Raw genomic sequence first — 13,252 nt, 5'->3', positions numbered from 1 at the left:
ATATATATATATATATATATATATATATATATATATATATATAGTAATATTTGGGGTTTTACGTGCCAAAACCACTTTCTGATTATGAGGCACGCCGTAGTGGAGGACTCCGGAAATTTTGACCACCTGGGGTTCTTTAACGTGCACCTAAATCTAAGCACACGGCTGTTTTCGCATTTCGCCCCCATCGAAATGCGGCCGCCGTGGCCGGGATTCGATCCCGCGACCTCGTGCTCAGCAGTATATATATATATATATATATATATATATATATATATATATATATATATATATATATATATATATATATATATATATATATATATATATATATATATATAGAGTCATGTCATGAGAAGCCAACGAACACTGACATCAAGGACAACATATGGGAAATTACTTGTGGTTAATAAATGAAATAAAGAAACGATAATTTAATGGAAATTAAAGTGGATGGCAAAACAACTTGCCGCAGGTGGGGTACGTTCCCACAACCTTCGCATTTCGCGTGCGATGCCCTACCAATTAAGCTACCGCGGCGCCATTTCCCCATCCGCTTTCCTTTATCCACTTAAAAATTAATATATATATAATTTAATTATTTAATTAAATTTAATTATATATATATCTATATATCGAGTGCGAAGAACGCGTACGCGAAGCTCTCCGCGCAAGGCGCACGCAGGCATGCGTTGAGAACGAGCTTGTTGAAAGATTGCGTAATGCTTAACCTTGTGGAAAACAGACGCGCACAGCTGAAGTAGAGCGGCTTCCATGTCCCGTCGTATTATCGCGCTCGTCTGCGCCAGTTGTAAAAAATTGATTGATTGATTGATTGATTGATTGATTGATTGATTGATTGATTGATTGATTGATTAATTGATTGATTGATTGATTCTAAAGCGAAATATATGTTAAATAGTATTACTAAATTACGTTTTCAGAATACCGGAAAGGTCACTATTACGTGCGCGGAAGCTATAGGCTTGCCTCCCGCGGCAGTATAGCCAAGTGGCTATGGCTTCGCGCTGCTGAGTACGTGGTTGTGGCGTCGGTCCTGGCCACGGCGGCCGCATATCGATGGGGAAGGAATGCAGTCATGGTCATGTACCATGCACTGTGGGCACGTTCAGAGGGCGACGGGTAGCAACATCTGGTAACACGCTATTTATTTATTTATTTATTTATTTATTTATTTATTTATTTATTTATTTATTTGTTTGTTTGTTTGTTTATTTGTTTATTTGCATACTCCCAAAGTTCGAGGGCATTACAAAGAGGAGTGGTCTAACAATAAATTATTAATCGCAACTTTGAAGGAGGCAGGCCGGGTCTACGGTTGAAGCGATGGAAACTGGAAGATGGTTCCAGTCAGTGCGCGTCTGCGGCAAAAAGAAAAAAAGAAGAAAAATGAAAGAGGCGTGGCAGCTGTTAGTGTGGCGTAACGGAATTTCAACCTTGAGTTTGTGATTGGTCCGCGAGGACACGTAATCTGGAGGGAGCAAAAGATCTTATTTTTTTTAAGTGTGGGGTTAGTGAAATAAATTTTGTGAAAGAGGTTTAAGCCGAATCATTTGAGGCTTGACTGGGAGTGTTGGCGCTGGCTAACACTCCCAGGGTTCGTTCTAGAAGTAACACACAAATACCCCAAAAAGTGGATGGGAAGACGGCGCCGCGGTAGCTCAATTGGTAGAGCATCGCACGCGTAATGCGAAGACGTGGGATCGTTCCCCCACCTGCGGCAAGTTGTTTCTTCATCCACTTAATTTTCAGTTCCATTAATTTATAATTTTTTTATTTCAGTTAGCAAGTACAAGTAATTTCCTTAGTATGACAGAAAGCTGAGCTAGTTGGTAAGGAATCATAATGCAAAGGGGTAAGGCGTGCAGACACGGACACAAGAGTAGAGAAGTGGACAACATGAGCGCCGACTATAGGATAGTCGGCCTTCGTGTTGTCCGCTTCTCTTGTGTCCGTGTCTGCACGCCTTACCCCTTCTTTGCATTATAAGTAATTTCCTCTGTGTTGTCCTTGGTGTCTTTGTTTGTTGGCTTCTTAGAATATGATTAATAAAAATCGGGCCCCTCGGTTAAGCCCCTTTCTTCTCGTTTTCTCAAAACATCGCTTTTGCGGACAAAAGGAACATTTTCTACACAACCGTTGTACTTTCCATACAGATCTTTCGTGAGTTCTTCGGGAATGCTTGTGGCACCTAGTGCACCAAATAAAATACGCTGCCACTAGGGGCGCTATAACGTAAAACTATTCCAAATGTTTCTATTCCTTTTCTTCAATCAGCCCTCCACAATTCGTCAGAAATTTTTCGTACCACCCCGGCTTCGCCTGTCAGTCAAGCGATGTCAGGAAAACCCCTATCTCCTATGACGTGTTCACACTGATTATGCATGATTAAACCGAACAAAATAAATATAGTTAATTCCGGTTGTACGACTTCTTTGACATTGGCCTTCCGCTATTGGGCAAAAATTTTCGCGCTGCGCCCACTACGCCTGTCTGGTCACGTGAGGTCCCAAAAGCGCCAAAACTCACCACGTCAAAGGAATGTGTACGCATTAAAGATGCATTATTATGCCGAACAAAACTATGCTCTTTTTTTTTAACAGTAGAAGACTGCCCCGTTGCGAAAAGTATAGAACGTTGCTGCCCGCCGACCACTATGGCACTGGCTGCTCGAAAATGCCGGGGAGAACGGATTTATTTGCGTATAATAAAAAAGTATTGCGTGGCACTGTAATGTTTACGAACCATTTCGCCACCTATACGACAACTCTCAGACAACTCTAGTTTGGTGAGGATCCGTTTTAGCGGCATTTTTAATCTTCCGTAGCGCGCCCCGGCGATTTTTCGGCCAGCCACCGCAAGTTAAGTAAGGGGAAGCGGACCAATCGCGGACGCCCGTACCACCCTCCTTGTCCGCTTCTCTCCATTCACTGCTCTATAGCTCGGCCCCACCGGAACGCTCGCCACTTCCGCGTGTTCCTCGCCTCTTGTGAGCCAATTAGACGAGAAGAATCCGTCAAAGAAGGCAACGCTATTCGATTTGATAACAAAAACAAAAGTGACCTCCTCTAAACGACGAGGGCAATTAATCGGCCGGTTCAAACAACGCTGCGAGTCACCAGCCATTGTTTGTGTCGGCGGTTACGTAAATTTGACGGCAGGAGATTGGAATAAAAGCAGATTGGAATAGTTTTACCTTACAGGGCGCCAGGAGTTTGTTTATTATTATTATTATTATTATTATTATTATTATTATTATTATTATTATTATTAACCGCTTTTCCTGCGAAACTGGCTTAAAATTTGAGTCTTTCGTATGCAAACTTTTTTTTTGCTATACAATGGTTCAAGCTACAATTATTACTTTGGGTCGCAACAAAGACCAGTGCATAGAAAACTACCAGAAGAACTTGGAGCTCTTTGCCTGCATAAAGATTTTCGAAAAGGTTTCTTCAAGAAAGAAATATACGGCTAAGACTGCGAGAAGAAAACGCCATTTTCCCTCCGGAGGGAGCAAATTGCTTAAAAGTAGCAGTGCGGATGAGTGAGGAGGAATTCCTAGGACTTTGCAAGAGCAGCGCTCGTTTTTTTGTCGTCTCGAGAACAATTCATGTTTCTTTTCGTATTATTTATTTCTTCGCCCAATGCCGGCAAAATTGTAAAATAAACCAAATTTATTCTTCCTTCGTCAAGTGTCAGCAAGCTTCAACACCCAACAACGTCTCTGGACGGAGAGCGTTGGAGGTTTTCGGACACCAACCCGGCAGAAAGCGTTACCCGACAGCTCGGAGGGAACTTCCAACCTCAGAAATCCAACAAGGCATGTGAGTGGTATTCGCAACCCAACATCGTACTAGTTTTTATTATTATTTTTTTTTACCATATCGCACGAAAGAAACAAATGCGTCCTAGAACCTGCAGACACTGCGGCGCAGCAGTCACAGTATCTTTCTTTTATTTTTTTTAACGCACTATGTGTGCGTGTAACATTAACAGCAAAGTACGGATATTGTTTACAAGTTGTCAGAGCAAGTCATACCTTGCTAAACATTTTGAGAGGCCCAAGAAAGCGCTAGAAAGGAAGCCGAGCACGAGACTAGAAATAAGAGTGCAACGAAAGCGAAGCTGCCTTTTGCGGTTCGGGAGGTGAGCGTTACAAAAAAAAAATTATGCAGACCTCACGCACTGTGTGAATCGAGGTAAGCGAAGCTTTCTGTGCTGTTTGTTTTGGTTGGCTATAATTATGTTTAATTTTTTCAGTGTTTAGCGCAATACCACAGAGGTGAGTTGATATTAAACGTTACCTCTTGTTTGGCAGGGTGTTGATGGAAGAGGTAGTCATAAGCGCTTCTGCGCTATGCCAGTGCGGCTTTAGCAATTCCAAATATAAGTGCAACTGAATTTAGAACTACCTCAATGAAAGAACAGAGATATTTCCACGTTAAAAGTGCGACGAAAAAATCGCATGCCTAAATTTCACGTTTTTCTTATAGACAACAAACTGCCCTTCTGCCTTGAATGGATACGTAAAGCCACAGCGATACGGCTAACGAGACACCACCATGTATATTCGTTGGTTCCGTTCAGCACTAAAAACTGTAGTATAGTTCAAATCGCTACATTTCATCTGCCTCGCTCTCTCTCAGAATAGAACAGTAAAACTTGGTCAGCACTAAGTAGCAGGTGACTCTGTTGTATACATAGAACTCCGAGTGGTTAGTCGTTCAGAGAGTCTGTTTGAAAGTTGTAGAAAACGTTTACGCAGATACAGATTGTTTGTTACTGCATGGTCTACATAAGTTTCCTTGTTCAGTTTGGTATGACTGTCGTCCACACTATTGCGGTTGTTTATTTTTGTTGCCACTAACAAATATTTTCTGTACTTTATGCCCTTGCTGCATGGGCCCTTTCGGGGATGCAATATTTTTTTATAAAAAGTATATGAAATAAAAATGTTACCTTGCCGCGCGTTTTCACGTCGTAAGAACATGGCATTTCGATGGAACACGGCCACCGAATAGAAGCGCGCGGTGTGGTTTCTGATCGCACGTCTGTTCGCTATGCGAGATTCGCGTTATGGCGTTGAATAATTTATGAAGTCGGACGCTTTCTCTGGAATGGAAACTGTTCAACGGCGAGTGAGCACTTTTAATGCAGTGACATCAAAACAAGCACTGCCACTATCTTTGACCTGTATTCACAATGACACACACACACACACACACACACACACACACACACACACACACACACACACACACACACACACACACACACACACACATATATATATATATATATATATATATATATATATAGAGAGAGAGAGAGAGAGAGAGAGAGAGATTTCCATAGAAAACACGACGAAGTTCTTATACCAGAACAGTTATACCAAACAATACCAGAAGTTGTTATACAAACGGAGAAGCTTCATAAATTCGTCCCCTGATTCGGATATTTTCCGACAACTTCGCCAACGAGCATTCCTCGCTGCTTTTGTCGGTGAAAATAAATAATCAGGAAAGGCAACCAGAATCCAGAACACCGTCCACACATCGCTGCCGTTCGGACAGTGGGCGCGCACTGCAAGATTATCTCGCTTCGGCAGTCGGACAGCCGTAATCTGTTGAAAAAGACTCCGCGCGGCATCCTGTCGGCTGGAGGTTATTCGGACTGCTGCGTGCGGACTGTATCGGCGGCGGCTTAGCCGAATCTCAGAGCCCACGCGGCCGCGCATGCGCGTATTGCTTCGTATCACCGCCACTGTTCAGCTCGGATGATATGTATACTATATAAGCATGATGAAATGCCCGTCTCCGGAAGGTAGCGATGGTTTCTGGAGAACGCTGGGCGATCACTTGCAGTTGTCTGGACACGTAAACACTCGACGATTTCGCCGTATACCTGTACAGTTTCGTTGATGTCTCGATACATAGGTGCCGGTGGGCGGTATAGGGAGGTCATCCAGACGAGTGTGCGGTTTGCGACCCTGCGTAGGTGTAACCGTCACGATAGCCTAATGGCTATGGCGTTCTGCTGTTAAGCACGATGTCACGAATTCGCTCCCGGTAGCGGCGGACGTATTTCTATAGAGACGAAATGCAAAAGAAAAAGAAAAGAAAAAGAAAACGCCAAGTGTACTTAAATTCTGGTGCACGTTAAAGGACCCCAGGTGGTCAAAACAACGGCGTGCCTCATAGTCATCGTCGTTTTGCGGGGTTATGGTACGAAAAGAGCAAGGAGAGGGATGGAAGAGTTGGCAGAGCAAACGCGTGGGGCTGCCCATAACGCCTGCAACTTTTGTGAGAGACCAATAGCTTTCATGCAGTGAAGTAACGGTTTGCAAGCCTGCGACGCACGGGGCCGCTCCGAGAATCTTTGCCACAGAAAATGGTTTGCGGCCTACAGCCCGCGTTTAAAAAGCAGTCGGAAGAAGGTCGCGTTCGGCGTCATAACGATGACAAAAAACGCAGCACCATGTTCGACTGCCCTCTTCAGAGTTTCACAATTGAGTCACAGATAGGTAGGCCTGTCATTCCGATAAGGAATGTGTATATAGCTTTATCAAGGTCACCCTTAACCAGAGGTGGCACAGCAAATTTGCCTCACTGTGGGAAAGGCACAGAGCTCTGGAGTGCTCTAGCAACCGTGAGCATAAGTCAGCACTGCTGGTACGCCATTTGCGGCAGGATATTTGGTGGGAAGAATTGGGAATCAGAGTCAATGGAGAATATCTTAGTAACTTGCGATTCACTGATGACATTGGCTTGCTTAGTAACTCAGGAGACCAATTGCAATGCGTGCTCACTGACCTGGAGAGGCAAAGCGGAAAAGTGGGTCTAAAATTAATCTGCAGAAAACTGAAGTAATGTTTAACAGTCTCGGAAAAGAACAGCAATTTACAATAGGTAGCGAAGCACGGAAGTAGTAAGGGAATACATCTACTTAGGACAGGTAGTGACTGCGGATCCGGATCATGAGACTGAAATAATAAGAAGAATAAGAATGGGCTGGGGTGCGTTTGGCAGGCATTCTCAGATCATGAACAGCAGGTTGCCATTATCCCTCAAGAGAAAAGTTTATAACAGCTGTGTTTTACCAGTACTCACGTACGGGGCAGAAACCTGGGGGCTTACGAAAAGGGTTCTGCTAAAATTAAGGACGACGCAACGAGCTATGGAAAGAAGAATGATATATGTAACGTTAAGGGATAAGAAAAGAGCAGATTGGGTCAGGCAACAAACGCGAGTTAATGAGATCTTAGTTGAAATCAAGAAAAAGAAATGGGGAGGGGGGGGGGTCAGGACATGTAATAAGGAGGGAAGATAACCGATGGTCATTAAGGGTTACGAACTGGATTCCAAGGGAAAGGAAGCGTAGCAGGGGGCGGCAGAAAGTTAGGTGGGCGGATGAGAATAAGAAGTTTGCAGGGACCACAGGGCCACAATTAGTACATGACCGGGGTTTTCGGAGAAGTATGGGAGAGGCCTTTGCCCTGCTATGGGCGTAACCAGGCTGATTATTATTATTATTATTATTATTATTATTATTATTATTATTATTATTATTATTATTATTATTATTATTATTATTATTATTATTATTATTATTATTATTATTATTTGGTGGCCCCCAGCAGTGAGACTACGCGCGATGGTGCGACTTTAATGGGGGGGGGGGGGGGGGTTAGGTTAGCGGACGCAAGCGGCTTGCGTACGCAAGAACTAGGGGCGATGGTACTGCGCATGCGCAGACACAGACGTAGGAGTCTGCGCATGCGCGGTACCGTGGCCCCTAATTCTTGCGTACGCAAGCCGCTTGCGTCCCCTAATCTAAAACTCTCTAATGACTATACAATGTAGAGAAACACCATTTTTGTCCTTAAACCACGTGACATATTCTCGAGATGCCTTGAAATGGTAACGGCGGGCGTAGTTCCATTGGAACAGAAGGTGTAACATAACGCCGCCTCTTTCGTTTTAGAAAAAAGATGAAAGTAGAAGGGCACGGGCAAGGCTCACCGTCAAGTTATCAAAGTCAACACTGCGATGTTGATGCTCGCAAAATCTTGCGCCCCGTCGCACTCAACAAGACACCGCCGCTTTCTTGGGCGAAAAACGTAAGTGAAGTCCCTTGCCCAATTAATGAGTGATTGAGCCTTGCGGTTCTCACGGATATCGTTGGTCACCGCAATGCACTCAGCATGACTCAGCATAATGATAACCATCTCATTTTGATCGCGACGACCCTGTATTTGTGTTCCGAGCAAAATTGCGCTACTTCATACCTGAACTCCAACCTTTCGAGCCTGTCAGAGGTCAGTATATCGCGTAGAGAATATTGGCAGTTCCGATTCCTGGCATTCGAAGTTGGCAAACGGAGCTCAGAATCATTTTCCTTTGACCCCGTGACTCGAGAATGGGCAGCTTCAGCTAGACTTACAACCTACCTGAGAACCTACAGAAGAAGGACGTTCCACATACGTGCCTGCAACACCTTGTGTTTCCAGAAAACCAGACGCATTTGTGGTTAACATCCCTGCCTTCTCTCTTTATTTCCTCCCCTCCTCCTCCTCATTCTCCTGAAAACATGAAGCCCGCAAAAAAGCTTCATGTTTTCTTCTTACATTTTTCAAGAAACATTGATTTTCTGCACGTGGGGTGAATACGCCAACACCAGCACCACGGCTGTAAAGGAGTACATACTATTCACGCAATCTTGGCGATGCTGCAGAGCTGTTAATTGTCTAATTTTCTTGTTAGGATCATGTGATTAGCACCTAAGTAAAATACGCGCTCGGCTGGTGGTTCGGATACGACGCAAATCCGAGACCATTGCATTCGAGATATTCAGCGCACCGCGGGTGCCGCGTGATCACAGAGGTAGCGTGCCGAGGCAACACCACCTAGATAGCAGAAGGCCTGTTCACTACGCTCCATGACGTCATGTTACTTGGCCCGAAATTTCCATTGCCAAGGCTGGCGTGACGAAAGCGGTGACGTCAAAGTCACTGTTGCTTACTCGGGAGCATCCCCATTAGATTCTATGGCAGTCGGACCAGGTAGCATGACGTCATGGATAGGAGTGCACAGGCCTTGTGCTATCTAGGTGGTGTTGGCCGAGGAGCCGCGCCGGTTCTCAGCGCTCCGAGTTTGACGTCATTTCGGGCGAGTTGTAAAAGCGGCGTTTTCTATTTTCATTTTTCTTTCTTTCAGATTTGGCATGAAAAAAATTCTATTTTTGCGATGTTCTTGCGAAGCGTCCACTCGTATATTATGCGTAAATTTTTCAACTGAATGTGCCGTACATCTACCCTATCTGAAGGTACGTTTTTTGCGCTGTCCAAAATGTATTTGCAGCTGCCCTTTAATATAAGTGTAAGTATTCAAAACCTTGTACTTGAAATGATTCTGGCGACATACTGGTTTCGGACGTTTCCGGTAGCATATAGCCAAATAATCAGCCAGACGACTTCATCGACGACAATGCGGCGAGCGCCCGTCGGCGAGCGTCCCCAGCTTCAGTGGCAATACTCCGCCTTCTGGCTATAGTAGTGGGCCGTCGTTCCGCAGCTGCTGGAATGTTTCATTCGTTCATCCTGCTTTCCCAAACCTCGCCTCTGCGGGTATTCCTCCTTACAAGGCAAGCAAATTCGATGGACAAGTTCTCAGTACTTGTCCTGCGCGCATATTCGACTTAGACGAAATACACTGTGACCATCCCCACAGACGTAGAGTAGGTACAGTAAATACGAATTGGCTTTGTTACGATTGGCTGTGCGACGAGAAAAAGGGGTGCAGGCGGGTGTGTACGTCCATGTGTGTGCATGCGCGCGCACAATCTTTAATTTACATATTGCATTTCGGTGCACTGTGAACGGCTGTTGTGCGTGCGCACGTTTCAGTACTTCTACTTTCCTTTTATTGCGATGACAATTAAGTGGACAGTCCAGGCGAATTTCCGCCGTCGCCGTGATGTTCCGCATAGAGTGCAAGTAACCAGCGGTGGTTGCTCGGTGGCTATGGTGTTGGGATGCTGAGCACGAGGTCGCGGGATCGAATCCCGGCCGCGGCGGCCGCATTACGATGGGGGCGAAATGCGAAAACACCCGTGTACTTAGATTTAGGGTCACGTTAAAGAACCCCAGGTGGTCGAAATTTCCGGAGTCCTCCACTACGGCGTGCCTCATAATCAGAAAGTGGTTTTGGCACGTTAAACCCCATAATTTAATAGAGTGCAAATACGATAGCATCGCCGCCGCGCGCTGTGGGTACGAGTGAAAGCGTGCGAGGGAGCCGAGAAGAATGGTTGCTAGTTTTCGTGCGCGCAAGGGAGCACGCCGTTTTCCAACGCGCGCAAGCCAGCAGGTGGGGAGGGGGGTGAAGTCGTTCTACTACGGCGGTGGCAGCATGTGGTGCGGCTGAGTGCGGCCGCGCGGGCCTCATCTTCAAAGCGATCTGCGGTGGGTATAGAGTCGAGGCGCGCCAAGAGCTGATGGCATCGTGTGCGTTGTGTTCTCGCTGCTTCGTTCGCGTTCCAGCGAGAGGCAGCACAACGGTCAATTCGCTCGCTACTGCGGCCGCGTTTTCTCACTCCAGCGTTTTGACAGCGAGCGTCCGCGGTCATCGAGTGAATTGTGTTCATGTTTGTCTCTGCGGACGTGACACCATGCTTGTTAATTTAGTTAGTAAGCGAACGTTTAGGAGCTTATAGAGCGGATAAAACTGCTTTCCCTACTTGGTATAGATGTGTACTAATTTGCTATCGCAAGCGATACTCCGCCTTTCGAGTGAAACGGCATGCGACATTTTTTGTTAATATACTCTCTTCTTTCTCATAGAGTAGAGTAGCAAGCCGGGTGTAGCCTATAGTTAATCTTCCTGTGTTTCCATTCTCTCTCTCTCTTTTCGGTCTCGGGCGCAGTCCGATATCGGGGGCCATGCTCTCACTAAGGATATATCATCAGCTACATTCGCAGGAACTTCGGATTTTGCCTGTTCTTGACTGCTCCTTCATGTTGATCATAAGTTCACCTATGAGTGGCATGTGAAAAGAAAAAAGAACAGCCAGCCATCCGGATGTTTAACATTTGGTTGAACTCTGATGACACAAGCACCTGTTGCAGGCACCCACCACGGCGTAAAGTAAGCGCTTATTACTGCAGTGATTGAGGTCACGACGACGCTGACGTCACATGCAAACCGGACACCTAGTGACAGCGCAAGATCGCAACAATGACAAGACCGTCCTGCAAAGTGTCTTCTACGCGATTTGACAGGTCCCATAAGCTATAGACGACGTGAACTAGTTCGAGTATAACTTGCTTTGTCTCTTTCTTTTTCACCTTACAGAGCTTATACAGTACCTAATCGCGATGACTAATGACCTAAAGTCCAGGCATTTTCCTCATCGACGGAGTTCCTATCGCATTTCTCACCGGACACGTTGCAGGCATAGACTGGAAATGGCCGTTTCGGAATTGATAGCTCAGCTTCCTTGCACCCTTACGTTCTTTTTTCTTTAATTTATGAATTGTTTGAGGCTATGTTCTGCAGCTTAAAGCAGGTTCATTTCATTTCAGAACGCCGCAGAAAATCACAAGTCTTATCTCCCATATACCTGAGCAAGATGGCGTCTCTCAATACCGCGAGCTCGGCAAAGCGGCGCGATCTTGCGAATCGGCTCGCTATAAAAAAAAAAAGAAAAAAAAAAGAAAAAGAAATGAAGAGAACGACAAAAAAAGAACGTCTTCGCCTTCAATGACTCGCCCGGCGCACTTTGTTGCAATGGCGTTGCACGATCGACGCAACTATTTCTTTCCAGATATTTTCTCACAAGCCGCGAGTCAACGGCAGGTGCGCATGGCATCGGCCACCGCAGTGGCGCCGACAATGTGCGCCGCAACCAGCGCGCCATCAAAAACGAAAACGCCAGAAAAGCAATGCGCGCGCGCGCGTCGATTTTTCATTTGTCAACCGCCGCGTATTGCCGCCCGGGAGGAGGCCGCTTACGGTCGATGCCGGATTAAGAAAAAAAAATATTGAAATAGAAATAAAAACTCGATACTCGCGTATCTCTATGTATGCAACTCTGAAACCTTCCCCTCCACCCTCTTCAATCGTCTTCTGTGCGTTCGGTGCGGAGGTGGACAAGAATTGAAAGAAAACAAGCCGAGAAATCAGAGAACGGAAGAGGGTGTAACTGGATAATAAATGTCGCAACTCCTTCGGTGACGCACACGCCGAGACGGTGGCTTCTTCGGCCAGCTTGTATGTGTTTGTGCGTGCGCGCGTGTGTGTGTGTGTTCGTGTTGCGAGCACAGAGATATCGCCCCATTCTTCGGTCCGAGTCATCCATAATTCAGGACGCGGGCATGGGTCGGTCGGTCCCGTCCGAGTATAGGACCGTCGTTTTCGTTTTACAAAAAAAAAAAAAAAATCGCCTCCGCTTTCTCCTGAAAATTGAAGGCGTGTATACGGGCTTCGAAGGCTTAGCCGTGGCGCGAGCCAGCGAACTCGTGGAAAAAGATAAATTTCAAATTTGGGGTTGAAATTAAAGTGTCGTCTCTCAGAATGCGAGAGCGTTATAACGAGGATATTTAACGACAGTAGTGAATGAAAATATGTTAAGTGAAATACGTTGTTGTTTTTTCTTGCTACGTGGTTATCTGCAGGACAGTTATCATTTGTATTGTTCGCTGAACCTGCAATAGTGTTTGATCGTAACTGTTAATTGCTTTTTTTCGCTGACCTGCGAATAAGTACGGTTCGATATTGGGACCATGCGTTTTACCACGTATTTTTTGTTTATACTTGTTCTATCTAAAAACGTGTGTTTTGCCTGTGTCATTTAAAAATGTAATTGCGGTTATGAGTGCATCTTACTACCCCTCCCGCCGTGCCCCTATGTAGTACACTCGTCAGATGGCTTTGCAGGGGTACTTATAAGAATTGCAAAAAAAAAACTCTATCGGAAAATTGCATTCAATTCTCGAATGTCTGACCTTCGCTTTAGTTGAGTTGTTGAGTTGAGTTGTTGTAGGCTACTGGTGGGATTAGCCTTGCAGTTGCTGCCGGCAATTGATCCACCGTAGCGACACTTAAAATAAACAAATCACATAATCAGACACAGACCTCATAATTACAAATGCTCACTCCTCAGTTCGCCATGTGGAGGCCAAATCCGTGTCCTGTAGGTAATTTAAAAGAAGGCGAGAGACCTCCTTCCTACA

At 45.4% G+C, this 13,252-nt stretch overlaps 1 protein-coding gene and 1 non-coding gene across 3 annotated transcripts in view; one reads left to right on the top strand and one right to left on the bottom strand.

The window, feature by feature from the left end:
- Positions 1-1,166: 1,166 nt before the first annotated feature.
- LOC142582750 (uncharacterized) overlaps positions 1,167-13,252 on the bottom strand; it is a 140,407-nt gene continuing 128,321 nt past the window's right edge. The window contains exon 5 of one of the 2 annotated variants that reach the window (XR_012828476.1): positions 1,167-1,382. Coding sequence is in view for 1 of the 2 variants with exons in the window: in XM_075692768.1 (XP_075548883.1) it covers positions 1,334-1,382 (49 nt within the window). In the remaining variant the exon portion in view is untranslated. The remainder of the gene's footprint in view (positions 1,383-13,252) is intronic. The other variant, XM_075692768.1, reaches the window with a different exon arrangement.
- TRNAT-CGU (transfer RNA threonine (anticodon CGU)) lies at positions 1,672-1,744 on the top strand. The gene has a single exon. It is a non-coding gene; the product is annotated as a tRNA-Thr (tRNA).

This window comes from Dermacentor variabilis, chromosome 5, assembly GCF_050947875.1.
Source record: "Dermacentor variabilis isolate Ectoservices chromosome 5, ASM5094787v1, whole genome shotgun sequence".
In the NCBI taxonomy this organism is placed as follows: Eukaryota; Metazoa; Arthropoda; class Arachnida; order Ixodida; family Ixodidae; genus Dermacentor; species Dermacentor variabilis.
The sequence above is the reverse complement of the archived record's forward strand: the minus strand, read 5'-3'. Positions and strand labels throughout refer to the sequence as shown.